This window comes from Periophthalmus magnuspinnatus, chromosome 5, assembly GCF_009829125.3.
Source record: "Periophthalmus magnuspinnatus isolate fPerMag1 chromosome 5, fPerMag1.2.pri, whole genome shotgun sequence".
Lineage (NCBI taxonomy): Eukaryota > Metazoa > Chordata > Actinopteri > Gobiiformes > Gobiidae > Periophthalmus > Periophthalmus magnuspinnatus.
The window spans coordinates 4,238,346-4,263,849 of record NC_047130.1 but is presented as its reverse complement, the minus strand read 5'-3'; the positions used below and the strand labels follow the sequence as shown (position 1 = coordinate 4,263,849).

The following is a 25,504-nucleotide window of genomic DNA, read 5'->3' as shown; positions in this document are numbered from 1 at the left end:
GCTGTCATTACAGCCACAGGCAAATTTATCAAACTACATTTACTGAGCTCTGTGGCCACGTCTCTCCTCCCATGATGCAGTTTGAAAAAATCCAAATTTGCTCATCTGTGACAGTCTCGCCAACAGCTCTTGTGAGATAAACATGCACCCTGCTGAATGCTGGAGGAATGAAAATGTTGTTACTTCCAAATAAAATCACTCAAGTAGATATAAATAGGCCTAAATAATCATACAGTAAATTGCATCAAATGTATTATTTATGCCTTCAGTTAAAGCTACCATCTGTAATTAGACTGGCCGACCTGCCCCGGCTGCATTCTCACATATCACCACAAGATGACATCTATGTTACTGCTGTTATAGTATATCAGCTTTGGCCTCACAGAAGAAAACCAGAGCCTGAACAAAGGTCAGGTGAGGGAAGAGGGGGGGGGGTGCACTATAATTTTAGGTGCAAAAAATTGTAGGTGCAAAAAATTATAGGTGCACTATAATTTTTTTCTTGTGGAGGGAAACCTGCTTGTCTCCATAAAAATATGATTGCTTTACCTGGAATGCTTCCCAGTATGCATTACTACTGTGTTCAGTTTGCCTCTCCACAGATCTAACCTGTAACATTAACTGTCAGCATCATCTGCTTGTCTCCATGAACATGGATAAATTTAATGCCATGATGAAATATTGCAAGCAAATTTATATGGTCATCTACATTGTCACGGATAAATGATGGACCTTCTCCCAGAAAGGTTACATAATGTGCCTTTAGTTATGTGTAATTTGTCAAAACATGTATGCCAAAGCAAATCACTTTCATAGTGATTATGCAGAGACACAATAACATAATGTTTACTGGCGGCACCACTGTGCCATGTATGATGAGTAAAAGGGCATGATTACTCAGAATATAATTAATGTTGACTTAGACGTATTAATTTTAATTTGTGTTAAACATTTCAGAATCAACCTGGTGTGCCTGAACATGAATGGAAAGATGAGACAGGGATGCACCAGCACTTAAATGAGTATTTATGATAGTGCTTTGCTCTGAAATTCAGGAGGTTTTCCACAGAGAACAATGAACCGAAAAACAGCAAAGAAGCAAAACAAGTTAGTTCCACTTTCCAAACAATTTATGGTTCTACTCTGTTTACAATACCACTGTGGATTATGGGGACAACATTTGTCTCTCTCAAGGAGGTTCCCGGCTTTACAACAGAAATATAGTGTGTATCATCACGTTTCTCTCTATTTTAAATGTGCACTGTTTAACTTTGACTGGACTTATCAATAATTATATATACATTTATCTATCATGCGAGCAATTGGGTTCACCTCTCCACAGATGTGACCTGTAACTTGGGGTGGCAGCATCACCTGCTTGTCTCCATGGTAATAGATAAGTTTTACACCATTCTCGGTTGAAGATTCTAGGCAGCAATTACATCTCTGGAGACAAGCAGGCTGACCTTCCAGCAAAAAGTTGCATAGTGAACCTTTAAACGGTTTCTGTATAATGGTAGCTGAATTTAATTTGTATATGACCGTGCATCATTGTCTCTTCCAGTCAGAGAGCTTTTTCAGTTTTGCTTACAATCTTGGGTTAGATTTTAATTGGCAGTCATTAGCCCGACTGTGCAGCTCCTACACAACCCAGACAATGTTTACTCTGATAACTGTGAGACTAACAGTTCAACAATTAGTACATGTTTTCAGCATAACCTCTGTGCCTCCCATCCAACCTACTCCCTATTTATCACCACCTCTCAGCATTGTTAATTGCAGACTTATTTGTAACACAGTAGTGGAGTTGGACAATGCGCAGATTTGTAATTGCAATAGTGGTGTAAGTGGTGTAAGAGTCTGTTTACACATTCATTCAGACAACTTGTGTTTGTAGAATCCTGTTATGAATTGACCACTGCAGTTGGATTTGCCAAACTTAAGTTATGTTACTCTAAGTTGTAGATGTATGTATGTATGTATGTATGTATGTATGTATGTATGTATGTATGTATGTATGTATGTATGTATGTAGGTAGGTATATATATAACTTTCTTTCTTCTTGCACTACTGGTAAAATATGTAGCTTAAACTGCATATATGTTGCAACAATTGGGCCACAAAACAGAAAGAAGTGTATAACTCTATATAATGTGTTCTTACAGTCATAACACAACAATGTAATGCATGATTTTTCTTAATTCCATGTGACAAAGCAACAAATAAAGGAAAATGCTTCTCTAGCCATATCACTGCCAAACGCCATCTTCTAAAGGGAATTTGATTTTCAACAAAAAGGTGAGTGTGACTAACTGAACAGTTGGCTAATGCTAATTTGACTAATGTTGTTTTGAAAGGGACTTGTTTAACAGCACATCAGCTCCCCTGTTCAAGCAGAACAGTGCCTGCAGTTAGCTTTATCCCCCAAGGAATGATATTACTTGAAAGTCATCAACTAGTTTTAGATAAAGTAAAAATTCTACATTACATTGTCCTTACCTGACACGCATTGTACAATAGCTGGTGCTCAAACTTCTTGATGCCCAGAATTGATTGGAACATTTCGTACAGTTGGTCTTTGCTGAGGATGAGCTCCGAGGCGGCACTGGCAGTCAGGCGTTGCTGGTGTTTGCGAGGGTCCTCCTCTCCTCTGTAGATGGTGTCAAACTTGGCCATCCACGAGCTCAGGACTGTCTCTTTGCTCAGACCATCAATCTCCGGCAGGCTGCGAACACGTTTCTCTATGTGCTTCTTGAATACCTCCCTGGAGTCACTGGCTGAACAACCCCCACTCTGCACCATCCGGGACACACGGTCACTCTTCAGGAAGATCTGGGTAGGACACATTTTTTACATCAAATCAAACTTTTCATACATTGAAATCACTCCCTCCCCATAATCACCTGACCCCACTGTGAACCAGCCCAATGACCAACACAGTCTCATGAGAGAAAATGGCCAACACTGGCTATGTTTTGAAGATGATGGAAACCTATTTTGTTATCTTCTTAACATGTGGAATAAAGGTCAGCTCATTGTAAGAAATGACACCCAGGTTTTTCACTTATGGTGATGGATTAATGTGCACTTGTAATTTGGGTAAAGGTTTCTCTCTCTGGGCCTCAGGACAAATTACTAAAACATTTTGTGCGGGTTAAGCTGGAGAAGATTTTCTGCCATCCAAGATTTGATATCTAAAATGCAGTTAAAAAGAGCATCCACTGGCCTGGTGTCATCACGAGACATGCAGATGTAAAGCTGCATATCATCTCAAATCCATGTCTCCTGATGACACTGCCAAGAGGAAGCCTGTACTGAATAAAAAGCACAGGACCTAAAATCAAAGCCTGGAGCACACCACTTGTGATTTTTTGGACTTTGGAGCAGCAGGTATTCAGATTTACCATAAATATAGATACAATGTGCAAAACTGCAATTATGAAAAGTACTCTGGATTTGATTTTTCTACTGCATTTTCGTTTTTGACTCATTGTCCAGGCTGAATTCAAATCAGAGCACACTTTAAAAATATTTGGGCATTAAAACTAATACAATAATCCCATACATTTCAGAACATGTTTTGAAAAGCCCACTGCAGATTTACTCAAATAATTGCATACTATGCACTTTGATTATTTGTGATAATTCAACTTGTGATTTCAAATTGGTTGTGATTGGTGGTTTTCAGTCTTTAGAATGTAATGATGTCATACTCCCAGATGGGGCGAAAGGGTATCTTTTCCCTATTAATTACATTTTTAACATAAATAAAAGATAAACTCAGAAATGTTGAACTCAATCATTTCTATTAGTGACAAGGCCTTTGACCTCACTTTATAACAACATAATTGTGCCCCATGGCACAAAATGTATATGTGTATATATAAAATTTATCAGAAGTAAATGTTTTGTCAGGCTCCATATTTTCACTACATTTTTATTTTGTGGTTTTGGAGTATTAACTTCAATATCTTAAAGAGTTGAGCTATAACCTATATAGTCAAAATATAGTGTGTGTGTTATTTTGGAGTTAAGGTATCATTTTGACAGGTGAGTAGTGTATACTCGTGTGGTGCAGCAGCTGAACCCTCCTCTCTCGCCATGACCTCTGTGCACAGGTGTATGCGTGTCTGTTTATTTCTGTCCTGTGTGTCCATTATCTCACCCCTTTGTGCCCCTGTCCATCAGTCTGAGCCTGTAGCTAAAGCCAGCTCAGAGGGAGCCTTTTAATTCAATTGGATCACCTGCAGCCTTCATCTGTAAAGTGTCACACCGCTACGACATGCACTGATAAGGACCTGCCACTCAGTATGGGCAAAAACGAGGGTTGGGTTCACATGAGCAGAGAACATTTTGAATCTTATGATCCGCTGAGCACAAAAACTACAGCGGAATATGGCAGCGGAGAGACAATACACCACAAGCTAAAAGTTGTGAGCTATTAAAACTATAGCGCACCTCGCGTTCACTGTTTTCTGTCTACAACTTGTTTTGAGACTCCAAAATTTTTCAAGGATCAGAGAACTGCACATCTAGTTTAGATGTAAATCAAAACTGTGTTATGATTATTTGTGAAATGTGGTGCAATAGTTTAAATACCTGCTATTAATGCACAGAAGGCTGGCGACAAATTACACAGGAAGTAGAATTGAGTTTACTGTTGCAGTGGCTTCACCCTGTGCCAATCTGCATGGATTTATTAATAGACACATAGGAGAATCTACTCTCCCATTTTTTATTTTTAAAGAAAGCTTCCAACTAGATTAACAGCTCTGTTTTGTGGACTGGGTGCCATTACTTGCGGAGGACACATTCTATTGTATAGCATGGATGCGAATGCTGCAGTTTAACTTCGCAGTTTTACAAGAGGTGAATAATAAAATCACCTAATTATTTTCACTAATTCCTGAGTCTGTATCTTGCACCCATGAAAGTAAAATAAAATCTGGAAGGTGAACCCAAGATGGCCTATGCTCCTTGGCACATGGACCTAAAAATAATTTTCTCTTCAGCATTACTTCCTCAATACAGGCTAACGGCTCCCAACATGTGACATCACAAACGTGTACCACGTGATTAGTTCTAACCAATCAACCTAATGGCAGCTACAGCGGGGCTAGCACTGGCTCTGAGCTGGGATAGGCTACATCTTGCAAAGCTAACTTTTAGGCACTTTGAGGATTAAACATTTTTTGTGAATGTCGTGGACGCCCTGTCAGCCAAACACGGGCAATTTGAATTAGCAAAGAATGCATTGTGCTCTGTGGGAGAAGTCTTTCTGGGCCCAAGCTCCTGGAAGCAACCACTGGTCGATCTCTCCACATGACAGAGGGGGAATGTCTTATCCTTATTATTAGATCCATGCTTGTGCCTCTGTGTCCGTCATTGGTCTGCCCCTTATGCTCTGATTTATGTGATGGTGCAGTGGCGATGATGTTATGTGGTTACGATATGACAGAGCAGTTCAGAGTCACACTGACACCACACACATGAAGAACGCAGTGGATAAAAAATCACATACAAAGATCCAAAGTCAGGTCACACCTCCCCGAAGTCGGGGAGAAGCAAATCAGGGCTTAAATCAGGCAAATTACCCTGTAGTGTGTGGCGGGCTAAGAATGTTTTTTTTAGCAATAAAAACACCTGTGATCATCATAATGCCATAGTGTGGATTTTTTATTTATTTATTTATTTAAAAGGGACAATGCACATTAATAAACACCAGTAAAAAATACACGTGTAAATGTGCTGAAGTTAGCTGCACAGCTAATTTTCATTCGCAGTCCCTCAAAAGCTTTACTTACAGGTGTAGATTTATCATATATATGTTTTTCCTTGTTTATGATGGGTAATCTATTTTTTAAAAAACAGCCCCTACTTGACTAAACATATTAGTTTATTTTCTTACTGAGAGAAGGTCCTTTGAAGATGACAAATATTTTGAGCTGTTTGAATCCCGCTCTGGACATAAGCATGTGTGTCTGCGTACACTAGTGTTGACTACTAACTCACCCACCCGCATTTAATGTTCTAATCCCATGTACAGAAAACACACCCGCATGTCGTCCGGAAATTATGTTCATTGACTACAACAGTGTTGACTGAGATATTTTCCCTGGAAACATCACTAGAAAATGACCCATAAAATGTAATGACTGCATGTTCCATTTGTTCCATGAGAGCCATCAGCACCATGGCGTGTGTGTGTGTTGGATTACCTCATAGTAACTCTGCACTGCATTGATGAAGGCTTCATCGGCCACAATCTGAGTGTCTCCACTGAGAAACGCCTGGAAGCGCTCTTTCACAGTCTGCAGCTGCTGCTTGTTGATCTGTACACACCAAAACACAAAGAAGAGTTAGCCAACCCATGTAAGAAATGTGCAAAATGTTGACCGATGTATATTAGTTAATGTAATGGTTTATAGTGACAGATATAGGGCTGGGCAATATGAGAGATCCCAATTGTGTTGTTGATTTTATGTTTTTGTTAATGAACAGCTAATACATAAGACTTTAAGCAAGAAAATGAATGAAGAATGAATGAAGAAGACAAGGTAGACTTTTTAAACAAACCTCAAATTAAAGTGCAAAAGGCAGCACCACTTATTTACTGTAAAAGATAATAATATAACATGATTATATTTCAAATATAGCTAAAAATATTGCCTATTTTTTCTTATTTTTTATTTTTATTTTGGTGAAGTCCTAGTTGGCCACGTGCAGCAGATACAGTACACATAAAGGTAATTCCATAATTGTTACCTAGGAAGTTTAATTTAACAAAAGACAAAACTTGTCTATTGCACAATAGTTATGATTAGACTAATAAAAACACATGGTAACATCTTTATTTTGTTGAATGAACATTTATTCAGTCAGAAAAATCCCTTCCGTCCATTTGCTATGGAATACCTGCATTTAGTATGTAATTTTCTGAGTTGATGACATGGGTAGAGGTATTTCGTTTTAGTGCTAAATCCAAAGGGTAATTGAAGATGATATGGTAGACTATAAAATGACATATTTTAAGATACCCACTTCACTCTACTCACACAAGCACAGATGTAAAATAGCTGGAAGAAGAGGAAATAAAGTCCCTGATGTGTTCCCTCTCACTCGGGGGGGTTTCATACCTCTGTAAACCTGTTCCACTCAGCGGTGCATGTTAGAGGCAGCTGTCAGACTGCAAATGCCTGATTATGAGACCTGCTGGGAGGGACTCAGACTGTGTGGCACAACTATTCTCAGGGCACAGAAAATATAGGAATAGAATAAATACTGAAAAGGGTGTGGACATTTTGTACCCTTTTAAAAATGCAAATGAAATATGTAGGCAAAAAATTCAACACTTGCCCTGGCCGAGTTGTGTTCCATAACATGCAACTATCCATATTGTTACATTAAACTGCAAAAACCAAACCAGGAAAAGTGTGAATGTTATACTGATCTCTGTTGCTTTTCTGGAAGAGGAATCAGATGAGTTTGGGCCAGCACAAATCAGGCAGTTATCTCACTGACAGATTGTCAGATTGGGATTTTGTGCCATGATTTTGCCAGGCATTTGGAAGTCATTAAATCAGTGATCAGTGAATCATTTGTTCTTGGAGTTCTTGTTAGTGTGAGCTCCTCACAGAGCTGAGCTGTTGATGACATAACCCCAAATGGAAGTGTAATCCAGATTAAACATCACAACAAAGGATTGAGAAAGTTTTCATCAGCGAAAGAGCTCCAATCCGGACATCAGGCCAAGACACTATACACGGGATCTATAGTTATGGCAATAGGTCTGCAGTTTTACATCATGTTTATTCAAGTCGTTGTAATATAGTTTAGTGGTATGCTATTTTATAATGCTATAGATGTGGGACAATTATTATTTTCTTCTCACTATAATGATTGGCATTCACCATTTTATAATGGGGCTGATTGAGTTCCTGTGCATACAGATATGTGGGGCTACTTGCATGGGTTCCAGTGCACACAGATGTGTAGATGTGTTGGGCTGGTTGCATGAGCTCCTGTGAATACAGATGTGTGGGGCTGGTTGTATGTAATCCAGTGCAAATAGATGTGGATTAGGTCCTCTACACAGAGACAGTAGCCTGCAGTCTAAACACTAAAGCAGCTTTAGAGGGTGTGAGTTGAGCAGTGGCATGTGTCTGTGGAAAGTGAGAGGTGCAGTAGAGCCATCTGTCACAGCCATTCCATATTGTGTCTGCTGACTCACATCTGAATATTCAGCATGTGCTATTACACATAATACTACAGCTTATTTGTTACAGAGTTTTTTTGTTGGTTTTTTTTCATTCAGCTTTATTCTCTTTTTCACAGGCTGATGTGTGGTTTGAGAGGGTGGGACCAAGCCTATTGCTGGGCTTTAGATGACATCATAGCATTTGGGAAGACAATAATATTTAATACAGATTGAGGGCAGCTAAAAATGAATATTGCTGAAATGCAAATTTTTCTATAGTAGAAATGATCAGGGTCTACTATTTCACGGTACAATGTATTCAATAGGAAAATATGGATCCTGTTACTCATCTAGGAATATCTAGAATCTCTATAGTTTAAAAGTAAGTTGAAGGACAGGTCAAGTAGGGTGGAACTTGTCCTATTGCAGATTTGTTGACCTGGTTTATGGTTAATATCTTTGTAATTACTGTGCCTATTCGTGTGAAACAAAAACAGACATAAATTAAATATCTTCTCTATAAATAAACTAAGTTAAATTCTTTTTTCATAATAGTCTCAGAAAGTGGTGCCATTATTCCACTCTAGACAAATGATTGACAGCAGATTGACAGAGTATGATCTGTTGAAAGGACTTTAAAACATGAGATTGAAATGGCAAATTTGTGGACCCAATCCTTAACAAATTATGATAAATTTTGAAAATTTCAATAAAAAACAGTAAATCACCCATAGAGGTAAATAGACCCTCACCCACCATCTGAGATTACAATCCATCCATCCATTTTCTTCCGCTTATCCAGAGCCGGGTCGCAGGGGCAGCAGTCTAAGCAGGGACTCCCAAATTTCCCTCACCCCAGACACGTCCTCCAGCTTCTCCGGTGGGACCCCAAGGCGTTCCTAGGCCAGCCGAGAGACATAGTCCCTCCAGCGTGTCCTGGGTCTTCCCCGGGGCCTCCTCCCGGTGGGACATGCCCAGAACACCTCCTTAGGGAGGCACCCAGGAGGCATCCTGAGCAGATGCCCGAGCCACCTCAGCTGGCTCCTCTCAACGTGTAGGAGCAGCGGCTCTACTCCGAGCTCCTCCTGTGTGACTGAGCTCCTTACCCTATCCCTAAGGGTGCGCCCAGCCACTCTGTGGAGGAAACCCATTTCGGCCGCTTGTATCCGCAATCTGAGATTATATCATCATATTTTAGAACGTGAACACAACGTATTCAATGGATTAGGTTCCTCACCTTTGACTCCCTATGTTCTTATGTTATACTGCCAAGAGGAGTGTGTGACCCTGGATGAATAAGAAGCACTGCACTAACCTAAATGGTGGACAATGGTACTGTGGATGCTGCATGGATGCAATGACGACTACAGCGGACAGAATAGAGTATGATGACTCATCCACTAATTGCACTCACATCAAAGAGGGACATATCTCTTGCATGTGTGTATGTGTGCGTGACAACACAACAGTCCCAGCGACAGGACTTTCATCATCATTAGCAGCCTACATGCTGTCCTCATAAATGATGCACATATATTGATCTGGTCTTTCTGACAAACACATTGCAATTCCCTATAATGGCTTCACGCGGTTTTTAAACTAGAAGAGACATGGAGAGATGATATAGGTTGACTCTGTAGGGACTGGCGTGTTATGATGTGGCAACAATAATGTACTAGAGATTGTATTTTTACCAGTTGAAAATAGAATCTGAAAACGTTGGAAATGCTCTGATTAGCCCGTGTCAAGTAAAAGATTGGCAAAGTTATTGATTTACATGCTGGCCAGATAAATTACAGATGTGTAATTACCTAGAAGCAAATATGAGTTGAGTGACATTAACAACATAGGAATAAAACTAAATGAATGTGAACAAAATCAAAGATGCACTATGTAACCTTTCTAGTGTGGGGGTGTGCCATCTGCTTGTTTCTGTGGAAATGTCATTACATTACCCAGAACTTATATCTATTCATGGACACAAGCAGGGACGACACTGGGAGTGGAGTGGAGAGGTAACCCTGCTCACAATATGAATGTATGTGTAATGCCATACTGTGGAACATTCCAGGGAAGGGAATATCATCTTCATGAAGACTAGGTGGCAGGTGGCGTACTATCCACCAGAAAAGTTACATAGTGCACCTTTGAATTAAACCATATATAGGGCCTAATATTAACTAGTGTTGTCAAACGATTTAAAAATGTATCAGAGTAATCACACTTTTGACAAATCATATCATCACAATTAATTGTATTGAGCACTTATTTTAATGTTGTATTTTAAACTTTCTAATATAAAGCATTTTAAAACAATTTTAAAGAAAATTATCTTATTTAATTATTCCACAAATCTAAAGAAATTATTTTGAAGCCAAATTGGCTATAATTCATGTCTAGAAATTGCATTTAATGATGAATTTGTGAGATACATATACATAACCAAACAACAGGTTTAGTGGGGTTAAAGGCCCTTCATTGCTGCTTGTGAGTGTAACCAGTGTTTTAAGTGAACAAAAAGAATTTTTTGTTATCTGCTATGATTAGTAAAAGTGACGTGTTTTACAACTTTAAGCAATCTGAAATTCATCGTCTAAATAGGCTTAATAAACAACCATCTACTCTATTTAAACAGTATGTGGCTTCATTCTGGGCCTGGGGCCTAACTTTGGAGACCCCTCCCCTAAAGCTCTGCACAGTGTGCTCTTCACAATGAACATGTTCGATGCCGCAATACTCACTGATCAAGCTATAGAAAACTACTGCACTGTACAGATCTGACAGTTTCTGCTCTTCTGCTCTCATCAACACAACCTCAGCACTAACACACATTTACTGTCCAAACTACACCTTTGTGAGACACAACAAGGAGAGGGTTTACAGCAACAGAGGGACACAATGAGGATAGGGTCTACAGCAGAAGAGGGACACAATGAGGAGAAGATTTACAGCAGCAGAGGGACACAATGAGGAGAAGGTTTACAGCAGCAGAGGGACACAATGAGGAGAAGATTTACAGCAGCAGAGGGACACAAGGAGGACAGGGTCTACAACAGAAGGGCATGAGCAGAGCAGTGACAGCTGAGCTGCACAGTCAGATATTAGAACAATACTGGTCATGACAAAGAACCCTGCTGAATCTGCTCCCTTTTCTTAAACTGTAATCCTGAATATGAGAAAAAATGATGAAATTCATCCTTATCTTTAGGAGACACCTATCTCTGCACATCACTCAAACTTTTGTTAATGTTTAGTTTAAACGGATGAATCTCCGCTGAATCTCAGCTCTTACTGTTTGAAAAAGCGTTTTTTTATTGAGAATATTCTCATTTCTCGTTTGAACATGTCACGTGTCTTGTGTTTACATACTGTTGTCAAATAGCCTCATGCTAGCAGACTTCAGGTGATGTGTTGCACATGGCCTGGTCCTCTCTCAGTGTGCACGGTCCTGTTCTGTCGGGAGTCCGCTTCATCTTTGTGTCCAGTGCTTTAAATAGAGTGATCCCCGTTTATTTAGTTTTTTATTTTCATCATATAAACGAGCCGATATAAGCCGCATGTGAATCCAGCGATGGGGCGTTTACTCCCGCCTCTTTCTACAGGCGTCCAATCAAGAGCAAGCATTTGAAAAAGTAACCAATGACAGCACGTGTAAGGAGCAACCTGTGAAACAGGATCCAATCAGAGACAGCGAAGTATGTCTCTGACAGACAATGAGAGCAGCCAATCAGATCAAGGTGCAATGCATCGTGGGCAATTTCAAGCACTTGGAGGTGGCCGGATCCTCAGGTGCATCCTTGGTAGGCCTAAATGAGCCAAACAGAGAATGTATTGACTGCTCAAAAAAGTGGTGGTGCTCAAGAGGGGCATTTTTAGCAGTGGTGGTACTGAGTATACTGAGCACATCCCAGCCCATTTACAGCACTGGGTGTAACTGACACTTACTATGACAGAGGCTACAAGCTGTTAGAGGTGGCCTGTTGTCTTCCAGTGTTCTGTAGCAGCTTGGTGAAATATTTGGCCCATTTTACACGTTTTAGCTTTCACATGCAAACCTTTATTTTACTCACGGAGCGTAGGCTGCACAAAACTAGCATGTACACCATAATACTGGGTGTGCTGATTAGAATACATTTGGTTACTATTACATAGGCTTACTGTTCTAATACAATTTAACAGTAGACTTATTTATAAACAAAGGCAAATCAATATTGAGGAAACGCTTAAGAATAGCGGAGCATATCTGATCAGAGGGCCTATTGTTGGGGCAGGACAGAGGCGACAGATGGCCTGATTGTGTGCTTTGTGGAGTGGAGTGCCTCACCTGGCTATGCTAATTCCCCCAGTTTTCTTCAAACAATAAGAAACACACAAATACAAATAACAGACACTAGTCTGTTCTCTATAGTGACTCCAAGCTTCCCACTTAGGCTGGCAGAAGAAGTGGTGAGAGAAATGGGGGTGTGAGCAATGTTTAAACTGTCCCTGCATGTAAAATATATGTGATCTATTTATAGGGGCTTAACAAACAATAGGAACAGTTTGTAGAATAGGATGTGTTGCATGTAAAACAGGGCAGGTGTGAGTACGTGTGTTTACTGTGGGTGGGTCTTGTGTTTAATTAAGGCAAATAACTGCTGTGCCATGGTGTGGATGCCCTGTCAACAATGGTGGTGTTAAAATAAACAAAGCAAAAAAAAACAAATAAAATTTCTTCAGAAGGTATACATTTTACTTTAAAGACTGGTATAATGCAAAATCTTTTTTGGTGTTTTCATGCCTGAAGTGATTTTATATGTGGTGGTTTATCTGAGCTTGCAAACTCTCCTGGGCACTGTTCAAACTCTCCTTACAGTTAATAGTACAAGCTCACAGCACTTGTACAAGGCTCAGCCCACAAGCCTACAGAACCAGGAAAGTCACAATAAAACATTTTGAAGTACAGCTGAAGTAAATATAGATGATAAAATGATAATACTGAAACTAAAAACTACTTCTACATGTACAATATTGTTGAAAATGTGAGCCATAAGAAATAAAAACCATAATGAAACGCACAGTTTATATCGATAATAAGTTATAGAAGTATGTATTCACTCCACTACAGCTCAAATTTTATTGTTGTACAGAAAATAAACAAAATCTCCACTTGCACTAAGAATACAGACAATAAATATTGGCTCTCAAAAATGTTTCTTTCATCTATCGTTTATTGAACGTCGATATAGTCATTATCGCGACAGGCCTACTCTTGCTCTTGCATGGCCATTTTTCATAAATGCACAAGAGTATGTTACAAAACAACAATACACTACAACTTCACAAACCTGATGTAATGCGGTGTTAGGTGTTTAATCCCACTGGACCCTGGTTTTAACAATATTTTTGTTTTTACCACATTTTGGGGATAATTCCTAAAGTCCTTTTTGAACCTTTTCATATATGCACATACTTAATGAATGAACTGTGTGCACCTTCTCAGTCTGTGTATGCAATATCATCCACAAACCATGAGGCAGAAGTGAGCATCTGCTACTGTAGAAACTGTTGATTTCATACATATGACCCCATTGACACAGGACCTTTCAATGCATGCAGTTGTTTTCATTAATGTAATTATCAAACCTACACTGTTTAAATCAATTATTGATTTTAATAAAAATAACAAAAGTAAAGCTTAATTTAAAAAACGTTGAACATAATCATCAAACTGATGACACAGACATAATCATCAAACTGTTTTTATTATGGGTTTCTCAGGACAGTGTAAAATCAGAAAGCAAAATGATCCTCACATGAGTCTCTCATTTGGGCTGCCATTCCAATGATGAAATTGTTTTAAACCTAAAAGGCCTCTCTCTGATCTGAATCATCACTACCTACACCCCAGTGCCTGCAGCCAATCATTAATCAATGTTAGTGCAGCCTCTGCAGCTCATGAATTCTAGAGGTTCTGACCTTGAGGCATGGCCTGTCTGAGTACTGAGAAATAACATATGTGTCCTCTATTTGCTGGTTAAGGCACCGGCAACTAAGGTCCAGATGTGATTGTAGTACTTTAAGAGTGCAGGCTCCATACTGTTAACTTAAGAAATGGTCCAATACTTTATTCCAATACAATGCAATGATAAAAACACATCAGTATCGATATCTACTGAAATTAGCATCTAGTTTCAATACTAGTTTTATTATCATTAGTATCTGGGCATCAATTTTTGATAACCCTGTGTCAACAAATGAGGAATAGATACACAATAATGGCAGCACATCCTTCATTACATTTAATTTGATTTGTGAATGAGCAAATTCTGATTAATTCAATGTGTGATACTTTTTTTTTTTTTTTTTTTTTTTTTTGTCTTGGGCAAATAGACATCTTTTCTCTTGCATAGCCTAGGCAGCCACAATCGATGTCAATCAACACATAATATAAGAGACAAGGAAAAATAAACAAAAAACAGACAGCAAAACACACACACACACAAAAAAAAGAGTATCTCCGATTGCCCAAAAAGGAGTGGGAAGAAGAAAACTTATTTAATCCCACCCCCTCTGCTATTATTTCTTAATTTTAGCATACTTTACTTCCTTTTCATGATTGTATTACATGATTACATTGGGGACTATGAGTTAAACTCATGCAACTTATGTGTTACATCATATTGGATAAGGTGCCAACAATGGTAAGGAAAGTTATTAATACCAACAATGGTAACGGACAGTAAATACCAACAATGGTAATGAACAGCAATACAGCAATAGTAATGGACAATAAATACGACAATAGTAATGGACAGCAAAATACAACAATGGTAATGGACAACAATACCAACAATGGTAATGGACAACAGATACCAACAATGGTAAAGAAATGGCAGATACAAAGCCAGCATTACAAGATTACTGAAATTGTATTAAGACTCTTCCTCTAGATACTGCGACCAGATCATATTTTTATATACACCGCATATTATGTGTCTGCTGATGTGCACAGGCCAGAGATAGCTCAAACAGCCACTGATGTGCTGTGCTAGATCAAACAGGAAGTACTGTGTGATTGTTGTGATATCCAGTCTCCATTAGGCAGAAAGCTCTTTCTGCATTCATAACTAATGACCAAACTGCTATGGATGCACAACACTATTCTCAGTCAGACTAAAACAAATAATTAGAGATGTTTGAAACTGCATGACCTAACTTTATAATGCAACCAATAACACAATAATGATGTCATAATTTCTAGAGAATTGGTGTTTTCAAACAAAATATCTAAAATAAAAATGTACAAATGTTGAAACTTATTATTATCTTAATTGATATGCAAAACATATCGCAGTCTCTTTATTGGACACTAATCATGTTCTTGGAGTTGAATAATGGCACCAATTTCTGTGGCAAATGTGAATGTTATTGTAACAGAGAAATAATGGAACTTTGTGCAAGTTTTTGTTTCATGTCGATAATAAGTAGTACATAAGTAATAAGTAAATATAGCCTTAAGCAGCAGTGGTCAACCCTCAACCGCTGTCACCCAGAGCACTTGCAGAGGCCGCTAATGCACCCCATTTCATCCCTTTATTTCTAGGTCAGCTAGATTGGTATAAGTATAGTGGGGAACAGTTTATCCGGTGGTACATTGTCACGCACACTCTATTCCTTTGTTGGGTTACATTAATATATTCACTATCATTTTTATCTGTCTTTTATTCTTTCCCCATTTGCTCACATTTTAGGCTGTGCTTATTTTAAACGTTTAATAAATGAAAATGTGGCAGAATTCATCGCCTCCATAGGATTACATTATGGCATATGTCACATTATTAATCCAAAATGGCGGAATTCCAGTCTGTAAGGGGGCGTGGTCACAATATATATTTTGTTTCTATTGCCATGTTGCATCTGTGTATCAAATTTGGTTTGGCTACCCCAAAGTTTTTGTCGAGATATCCCATTGGCCATAGCAGATATTTGGCTGTTACCATGGCAGTACGATGAGAGATGGGGTGTGGCCACCACAAACTCAAAATTTGCACCATTGCCACATCAACACCATGCATGTTTTTAAAAAGCTTTTAAGAACTTTTACTGTCCAACTTGTCTAGATGATACAGAATAATTCTGGTGATGCTAGGTCAGAAAGTCTACAATGAGTTAAAGTATGGGGACAGGAAATGACACCTTCAGTGCCAGGTCACATGATCAGTCTAATATGAATGACTGTTTGTTGCCTACTAACCGTGTAATATATATATTTTAGTTTGGAACGATATGACCAATCCACCACCCAATTTTAGTATATCTACGACAAAGCAAATTTTTTGGGTATGTGGGTACAGTGTGTTTTGATTTTATAGTATGTGGCACAATAAAATGGGTGACAATCATAGACTCTCTATATAAATAGACATAGCTAACCTGCTAGCTGCCATGTTCCAAATAGGAAGTGAGCAGGGGCCAAGCTCTGGGGCCTAAACATGGCTGCCCATTGACATTAATTGTCCGTGCTTAATGGCCCATGTCACTAGGTTAGCCTTTAGCAGCTTGGTACATCCGGTCCTGCCCTGTCGATTGACCATGTGCAGTTGTGCTGCTACCCCACATGAGACTTTGCGTGATGAGAGCAAGCACACTGAGAGAGACGGAGGGCAAAGGAATAATAAATAAATTATAAAAAAAATATGTTCTAAACCTGCGGCCCTGCAACTCATTCACATTGGTCACATACTCATTCATGTCATACCTCCTGACCAATCTAAACACGCAGCGCTTGAGCTTAGCTAGAGTGGACATAGAGCGTAGATGAAGCTAACAATTTAAAAAAAAAAAAAAAAAAAAAAAACTGACGGATTTTGAGTGAAGAAAAAGTTTATGATTTGAAAATAGGTGAAAATCACTATAAAATTCGACCTTTGTGAAAGCTGTAGGTGCAGCTGAACATGAGCAGTTTGCCCTCTGAGAAAAATTATTTCTGGGCAAGAGAGATTTGTTCATTGTAGTGCCAATGAGTAGCCACTAATCCAATTCGCAACAGCTCTAACCTAGCAATACCTTATGCAGTTATTTAATAGATCCATGGCATGGGCATGCTTCCAGCTCCATCAGCCTCTCTCTGTAACTGTTGTTGTCAGGCTTGTCATTTTGTCTTAAAATGTTCGTATTAACCCGCTCTACATTATCCTATATTTTTATTTTGCTCCTGTGTCGATAAATCAAGATATGAACATTAATAACAGACAAATCAGCAACCAGCATTAGCAACAGGTGTAATTGAGAACGTTGCCAAGCATTCGCTCCCTGCTAAACCAATGTCTGCTTCGCTCCGTATTTTTCGTGGCCAGATACTCGTGGTCGGAGTTCCGAATATGGAACTCAGCTCCAAATTCACCCCTGTAACTGTTAGCCTCGATGAGCTTTATTTGACTGGAGCTAAATGCTGATGATGCTGGTGATGTCACACTCCCTTAGTCCACTTCTTTAAACAGTTTGTGGTTACAGTTGGCTCTGTGTGCAACAGTAACCAGTATGTTCCAATCAAAGGGACAGTCGGCTAGACAATGTTCCCCTTTTTATATAATAAACTGAATATTTTCAGAAAGCACTCACCCATGCTAACGTCATGGTGAGAGTCCCTGGTCACTGACAGGCACTTCACTTCCTATCGGTGCTTTGGCCTTAAGATACTAAGAGGCCCTTCACCAGCTTCTGTGTAATACCTCAGTCATCCAGGTAGGTTCCATGACAAAAAAAAAAAAAAAAAAAGCAATTCTGTCTTTTTTTTGCAGAGCTGATATACTACCATAAGAATGAAAATAAAATACCCTCCATTCTTTTGGCTGTGACCACAAAGGTGCAGTATGTGAGATGATTACTGTGTGTCATCATGTGTCCCTCGTGCAGCAGAGCCTCCGGAGAGCTCCATGGAGGCCAACACCAGCACAAATAACATGAGCCTCAATGAGTGCAGACTGCAGAGAGAAACAAATCTACTGCTCAACTGGATTCAACTTGGCTTGGAACCAATTTTGTCATCAAATACTTCATAGTTATCAGCTTTCTAGTTCCATGCTTTTTGGAAGGTTTACATTAACTTATATTAATTTTCTGGAGACTCATTCTAACCTTAAAGTGGAACTAAACCTGAAAAAAAAAAAAAAAAAAAGAAAAAAAAAAAAAAAAAAAAAAAAAAATATATATATATATATATATATATATATATATATATATATATATATATATATATATATATATATATATATATATATATATATATATATATATATATATATATATATATATATATATATATTTGCTACTAAGCTGTATATGGTGTTTGAATTGCATTGTCTACTGTTCCTAGTCATGTTTTGCCTATTTTAGAGCAAACTAGGTATAATTGCAGCTTTCTGATTACAAACACCTGGCTGCAGGAGAGGAGTTTGAAATGTTGATCACCCTGTGCCTCATAGGTCCAGACCTCGCTCATCCTCCTCTCTCACTCCTTTCTTGAGTCCTCAAGGCACTGCCCAGTTAAACAGCTGTATTTGAAAAGTGGTTTTGGGCAGAGTTTCAGTGTTTAGGCCTACTTATCCATAGTTACCACTAGCCTAATCTAAACCCTAACTCATATCTAAACTTTAAATCATATTGTTGGTCTAATGACAAAGGATTTACATCATGGGGGCCTGATTCTTATTGCCCATAAGAATTGAATTGAATGTACAGATTATAGTTTCCACAATGTGATAAGTAAGTGCCCACACAAATTTAAACACTGCTCCACCCCGATTTTGTGGGAGTGAAATAAGAAGAAACTCACAGATTATATATATATATACCTATTATATTTCTACATATTTTGGCACTGTTTCCTTATTTGTGTTCCTTGTATGTGTTTCAATCTACTTTTATTGATGTTTATAATCAATTGTCAACTTGCATTTGGAGATTTCCACCTGAATCAATTAGGGCAAAGGTCCAAAGCACCTACAGCACCTCGAAAGAATGCTTCAAGAAAGCTCCATGGGCTTCTTATTAGTGATGTGCAATTAATGAAATCAAAACACTAAATTTCGGGTCAGAGGAACTATGGGTGCCCTGGTTCTTTCACACATAGTAACATTTCGAAAGAGGAGACTGCTCTAAGCTTACACATGGCCTCAGCATATGTGTAGGCTATAGGATGCACAGCCCATGAGGCGGATGTGAACATCTGTTACCATAGCAACACATGTGGCTATTTGACCCATGGCATTGCAATGAAAAATACTGCCTACACTCAGCACTCCCATCACATGTTCATTAGTTCATTCATAAACCCACTATTCATTCTGGTCAGCACGGTGGACTGGAATCAAACAGAATCATGGATACAAATCATTTGGAGTGTGCCTCGGGTTGTGAGTCCCACAGAAGCACTGATAAGCCCCAGCCTCCTCGCTCTGCTGGGAGTGGGGCTGTAAACTGCCCCTGTAAACAAAAGGGCCGCCCCTGTGGGGACATGTCATGAAGCAACAGTTGGCGGTAGCCATGTGAATGGAGTTGAACATACCTTCTGCTGTCTGCGGGCCATGTCTGTGGGTTGTTTGGCATTAAATGGGTACGCGATGCAGCGCATAACGAAAACGTAGAGCTGTAGCCTCTTCTTCCGTTCCTCTTCCTCCCGTTGTAGCTTCTCCAGGTCCTCTTTCTCTTTGTCGCTGCCAACAGAGGGGCTGGGGCTCGAGGGCCGCCCTCCACCGCTGCTACCGCGGCCCCGAGGCTGGAGTACACCGCCACCTCCGCTGTGCGTCTCCGCTGCTCGGCCCGGGGACAGGCGCGCCCCTGCGGTGCTCTTTGGGGCTGCCGCCTCCCTGCGCTCCACCTCCTGCACCTCATCGCCTTCCTCCTCGCTGGAAGACGGATCCAACATGCTGCTGCTGAGAGACAAGCGGAGCAGGAGAGCAGATGTCGACGCACCACTGAGAAGTCTCCTGTTGCTTCAGGGAAAGACCACCCCCGTCACGAGGCGCGCTCACGGAGACAGCGCGCACACATACACACATTTACACATTGACACGCACGGGCCAGATTCGGTCAGGTCCAGTCCGGTGAGTCGGTGGGAGTGTGTGGACCAAATGAAGCGCTGTAGGAGGGGTCTCTGTCGACAACATGCAACACAGGGGGAGGGGGTGGGGAGGAGCTGTCCGCGGTGCTGAAACACGAGCCCCGCTGTTCCTGGATCAGCCTCTAACTCTGCCACCTGAGGATCTGTTGCACTCACACCCAATCACTGCTGAACACTGGCTGTTTCATTTTGTGTGTTCCTCTGATTGCAACAAGTGGTCCAAAAGTAATCGCGCACTATATCCCATAACCTGCGCAGCGTTGTAGTTTTGCCCCTTTTACTACAGGGACATAAGTTTGGATCGGTGCGAAATAATCATTTTAGGATACAAAACACCTAAATATACAAGCTTCCTAAATACATCAGTTTATGCAGTATTTTCAGTTGTGCCATTTAAACAGAGGAGAATGTTTTTCCCTCACGTGCTATGGCTGTGTTTCATTCTACACTGCAAAGACCCCGTGCCCCACCCTTGGCACTTATTAAGTCTTCATATCATCACTGTGGAGCTACAGGAAATACTGATAATTACCTTTGAAATGCTTTTTCAAACTTTAAACTGTTGAATTTATTTAAAAATAAAGATATATTAGTATTGCATCTGCTTCAGCTCAAAGCCCCCCAACAATACAGCCAAATCATTTCAAAAGCAAACTTACGTTGAAAAAGAGACAGGTTGCTTGCATGTGTCACTTCTGAACCATGAGTTAAAATACCCTCCTGAAATAGGCCTAAAAAATAGACCAAACTGATTACAACACTGTTTGTTTTCTGTTAATAGTGAATGTCCACTATGCCAACTCACTCCAAACTCTTCCTGCAGATATACGCATCATTGAGCTTCAGGAACTTGGGGCCAAAACATCACAATCTCAAAATATGTCCGTAAAGAAAGGAGATGCGGTTAGGTTTTGTTTTGATTATGTCTTTCATGTAAATGGATGAAGTGAAATGAGTGTCATAGGAAAGATCATGTGTACAGTAATGAAAGCGGCCAGCAGGAGGCGGTATTGGACCAGACTAGAACAAGTCTATTTGACTTTACAAGACAAGCTTCATAAAAATTTAAGATACACTATGTAACTTTAGTATTGCTTTGCCTGTCATGTTCCCCAGTATGGTATGGTATTAAACCGATCTTGCATTTATTTAAAAGTTTTGATATCTTGAAATACAAGTAGCCATTGTTACTGAAATGAAAACTTCCCAGCAATTCAAATGGTGCTCAGTGGTTTGTTTGGCATCCACGTGCTTCTCCCTACAGCCTTGATAATGTCGAGGCATCCTCTCAGTGATAGGAGGGACAGTGTTCTGGGGTATGTCCTCCTAGATATGCACTTGTTGAGGTCCAGCCTGGCAGCAGCAGAAGGGCCAAAGCGCAACATCCCAAATGCACTGAAGGATTGGACAGGTACTAAAATATTCTCTATGACTTCTCACACTCCTGCCAGGGAGCATGAGGGTGATCCAGCTCTACTCTGTGAAAAGCAAGGCCCAGGACAGAAGTTGACAAGTTCTGCGTTTTATGCCAAATGTAAAGGGAAAGATGAAGTTTAAATCTGTCAACTGGACAAATTGTTATAAGAGTAAAGATAAGTGAAGGAGGAACAACATTTGGAGAAAGCCCTCTCTTGTGGATATCCAAAATGGGCCTTCAATAAGTCTAAGAGAGCTAAAAAAAAACAAAAACAAAACAGGACAATAATAACAACAGGGAATCTGAACCCAGAAGGAAAGGTGTTACTATTCCTTGCACAGTGAGTGTGTCTGAAAAACTTCAGAGAATTTTCAGACAGTATGAGATTTCAGTCTTTTTCAAACCCACAAACACTTTAAGACAAAAACTGGTTCACCCAAAGGACAAAACCCTGAGCCATAAGCAAAGTAATGTAGTCTACTCCATTCAGTGTAGTGAAGAGTGCAGTGAGTGTTACATTGGAGAAACTAAACAGCTACTCCATAAGAGGATGTACCAACACCGGCGGGAGAGCTCCTCTGGACCCCAGTCCGCTGTCCATCTCCATCTCAAAGACACTAACCACTCCTTTCAAAATAGTGAAGTTCAGATCTTAGCCAGAGAAAAGAAATGGTTTGAGAGAGGAGTTAAAGAACCTATTTTTGTTAGGAAAGAGAATCCCTCCTTAAACAGGAATGGGAGCCTGAGACATAATCTCTCTCCCATCTATAACTCCATCCTCAGACCCAGAACAACAATAGCAGAGTCATTAAGGGCTGAATAGGGTAGTTTCATCTGAAACTGGAGACAATAGCTGTTTACAGTCTCAGTGTAGTTAGCCCCTCGCTTCAGAGAGATATAAGGCAGTGTCCACCAATAATCTTTTGCTAGGGATCAGACTTGGATGACTAAGGGTTTGCACAGACAAATGTAGAGAGAGCTCCATGTGACCTGAACGTGTGCTCCTCAGGCCACCCTCATGAAGTCTGTGACTGATTAACAGGAATCATTAAACAACTAACTAAACAAAATCACACTAGTGATCTGCTGCAAGTAATTTTGTATAGCTTCATACTCACAAAGGAGCAGATAACAGAGAGCCCATCAACCATCTGGTTGACGGGCTATAGAACTTACATAGCCATACTTAGCTAATATCTGTATCTTCTCTTCTTCATTCTCTTCTAAAACATGAGGCATGAGACATAGCAAACTTTCTGATAATGACATCTGGTGCCTGCAGGCGTTAGACTATGCTACCTGCAGATGGTCCAGGTTTTGCTTCTTAGTCTCAAGATGAGAAAGGGGGAAATGGCAAGACAAGGCAAGTTTATTTCTTTAGCACAATTCATACAAATGGTTGGCAGCCTTTACCTGTAAAAATATTCATGTTTTTTTGTTTGTTTGTTTGTTTGTTTGTTGTTGTTTTTCAGTTACCCCCTCTATCACATCCTATTGATTGCCTAGTAATGTAGTCCATATGCTATTATAATTCAACATTTTAGCCAAAGAGCAATTATTCCCGAGGAGCAAAGCTGGTAAAATGCAAGGCAGGCCTATAATATACTAAAATTCCATTTTAGGGCATTGTGATGTGTATCTAAGAAACTGATAAACAATAAAAATAAAAATAAAAATCTCAACCATTCTTAATGGCCGACAAAACCAGGCAAATGGAAAGTACATTTTGTTAAGAGTTGCATGGTGCTGCTTTCTTGCAACCCTGCATTGTGTCAGATGGTCTTCAATAAGACTTCAACCTCCACAGTAATGTTCAAATGAGACCACTTATGTTTGAAAACCTTTAGTATTTTGAAATTTTTTGCTTCATTTTCTTGAATTCTTTCTAAATAGGCACTGTATTCTGGGGAACTCTTTTTCCACAGTCCTGAAAGTGCAACATTAACATTGTTAAAGACTAAACAAAATGAGTCAGTTCAGTTCAGTTAAACTATGTTTTGTAATCATGTTCATCAACATTTTTGGAGCAGCAATTCCCATCAACCCGAAGATTAGTAGTTCAGATTTCCACAGTATCAGTGTAAGGGTGGAGCAACTTTTGCAAAGCTGGACAAACCAAAACAAAACCCAAACAATGACATAAACCAAGCTTTGCAGTGACTGTGATTAGCATGAATTGGTTAGACCATTTACACAATATTATTTTTTTTATCTAAAAAGAAAACAAATGTTGTAGGCAATTGTATAAATGGTAATGATAATTTAATAAGCATCCCTTTTTTAAATTGTTTTTATTTTGTAGATCTCTGAATTCTAGTCTTCTGGTCATTTTGAATTAAAGGGTTACAGAGTTATTGGGTAACACATATACTTCTGGAGTTGCAGAAGGTTATACAGTGTTAAGCAACATTAAGCAAGGGACCAAAACCGATGGCTGGCCCTCGACATGAGTGTGCAAAATAGGCTGTAAATGCATTCAATGAATGGTGAAATTATTGTGAACTCTACATTTTTATTAGACTTAAGGACTTTAATAGCCTTTATAATAGCTTTAGACCAAAGGGATTACAGGAAAAACTCATTTTACTTATGTATTTATTGCTTTTGTTCATGGTTTTTGATCAGTTTGGTCTCTCAGCACGTTTTCTGTGGAAACAACACAGTTTTCTCCCATTGGGGCATTAGGATCAACCCTTAAAGTACATATACCAAACTTTCCAATTGTACATTTAACACAATTTTGATTGATTATACAGAAGGATTTGTTAATTTTTAATTCCAAGCAAGTTTTAACTAAAAAAATAAGGCAAAATGTGAAATTTGTCAGTAAGTTTTATTTTTCCCAATACTAATTAAGATATTAAAACAACAAAAACAAAATGAAGCAAGACATTTAAACAAGTTTCTGTTTTAAATTTCCCAAATATCGCTAATTTTGGCAATTTTTACACATAAAATGGTTTATTCACATATGAAAACATAATATGATATAAAACGTGTAATGCATTTTTTCGTACATTGTTGTAGTTTAGTAAATAAGAGAAGTTTCAAATTGATACCTCTAAATTTAAGATGTTGTCCTATTCACCTGCAGTGTCTTAAGTACGATGCCAAATGCATTCCTAAATACAACATGGATTCTGAAACACAAACATTTTATTTCATAAAACACAAATCTTTAGGGTAGCCTCAGTTCATTTTCATTTTACCTTGTGACTGGAGACAGAATTAAGTGGACCATAATAGCTAAAGTTCAAAGGCTACATGACATGTAAATGATGGAATCATAGGCAACAAGAAATTTAGAATGTATAGGCTTTATGTACGGGTCATGCAGGAGGATTTGTTGACAGAAGAGATTTAAAACTGGCTTTATCCATTATTCAGTTTCATATGTCCAAAATATGTGCTTTTGTGCGTGTGTACGTGTGTGTGTTTGTGTGTGCGTGTGTGTGCCATTTTTACATTTAAATACCTCATATATATATTAAAACATTAAATGATTATGAAATTAAACTACATTAAAGGTTTCAAACTGATATCTCTAAATATAATATTTTTCCCATTGATCTACAGTGTCTGGGCCTAAAATACAGCAGAAAAGTAGGTATGGCTGCATGACAAGCATTTGTTATTTAGACTATTTTGTTGCTTACAAAATTTAGCGTCATGGATCTAAGTGTACGCATGCACAAACATGACGTCAGCTTTAAGGGCGGGGCACGACCTTGCGTACAGAAGCCCCGCCCACATTTTTTAACAACAACCCCCTCACACACTCTCCAC

General features: G+C 39.2%; 1 protein-coding gene across 2 annotated transcripts in view; it reads right to left on the bottom strand.

Moving 5' to 3' along the window:
* cadpsa (Ca2+-dependent activator protein for secretion a) overlaps window positions 1-20,106 on the bottom strand; it is an 85,060-nt gene extending 64,954 nt beyond the window's left edge. For both annotated transcript variants that reach the window (XM_055221741.1, XM_055221742.1), the window contains exons 1-3: window positions 19,747-20,106; window positions 6,220-6,333; window positions 2,501-2,833 (exon numbers count right to left, since the gene is read on the bottom strand). In XM_055221741.1, the coding sequence (XP_055077716.1) occupies window positions 2,501-2,833; window positions 6,220-6,333; window positions 19,747-20,106 (807 nt within the window). The remainder of the gene's footprint in view (window positions 1-2,500; window positions 2,834-6,219; window positions 6,334-19,746) is intronic.
* Between the last annotated feature and the right edge of the window lie 5,398 nt (window positions 20,107-25,504).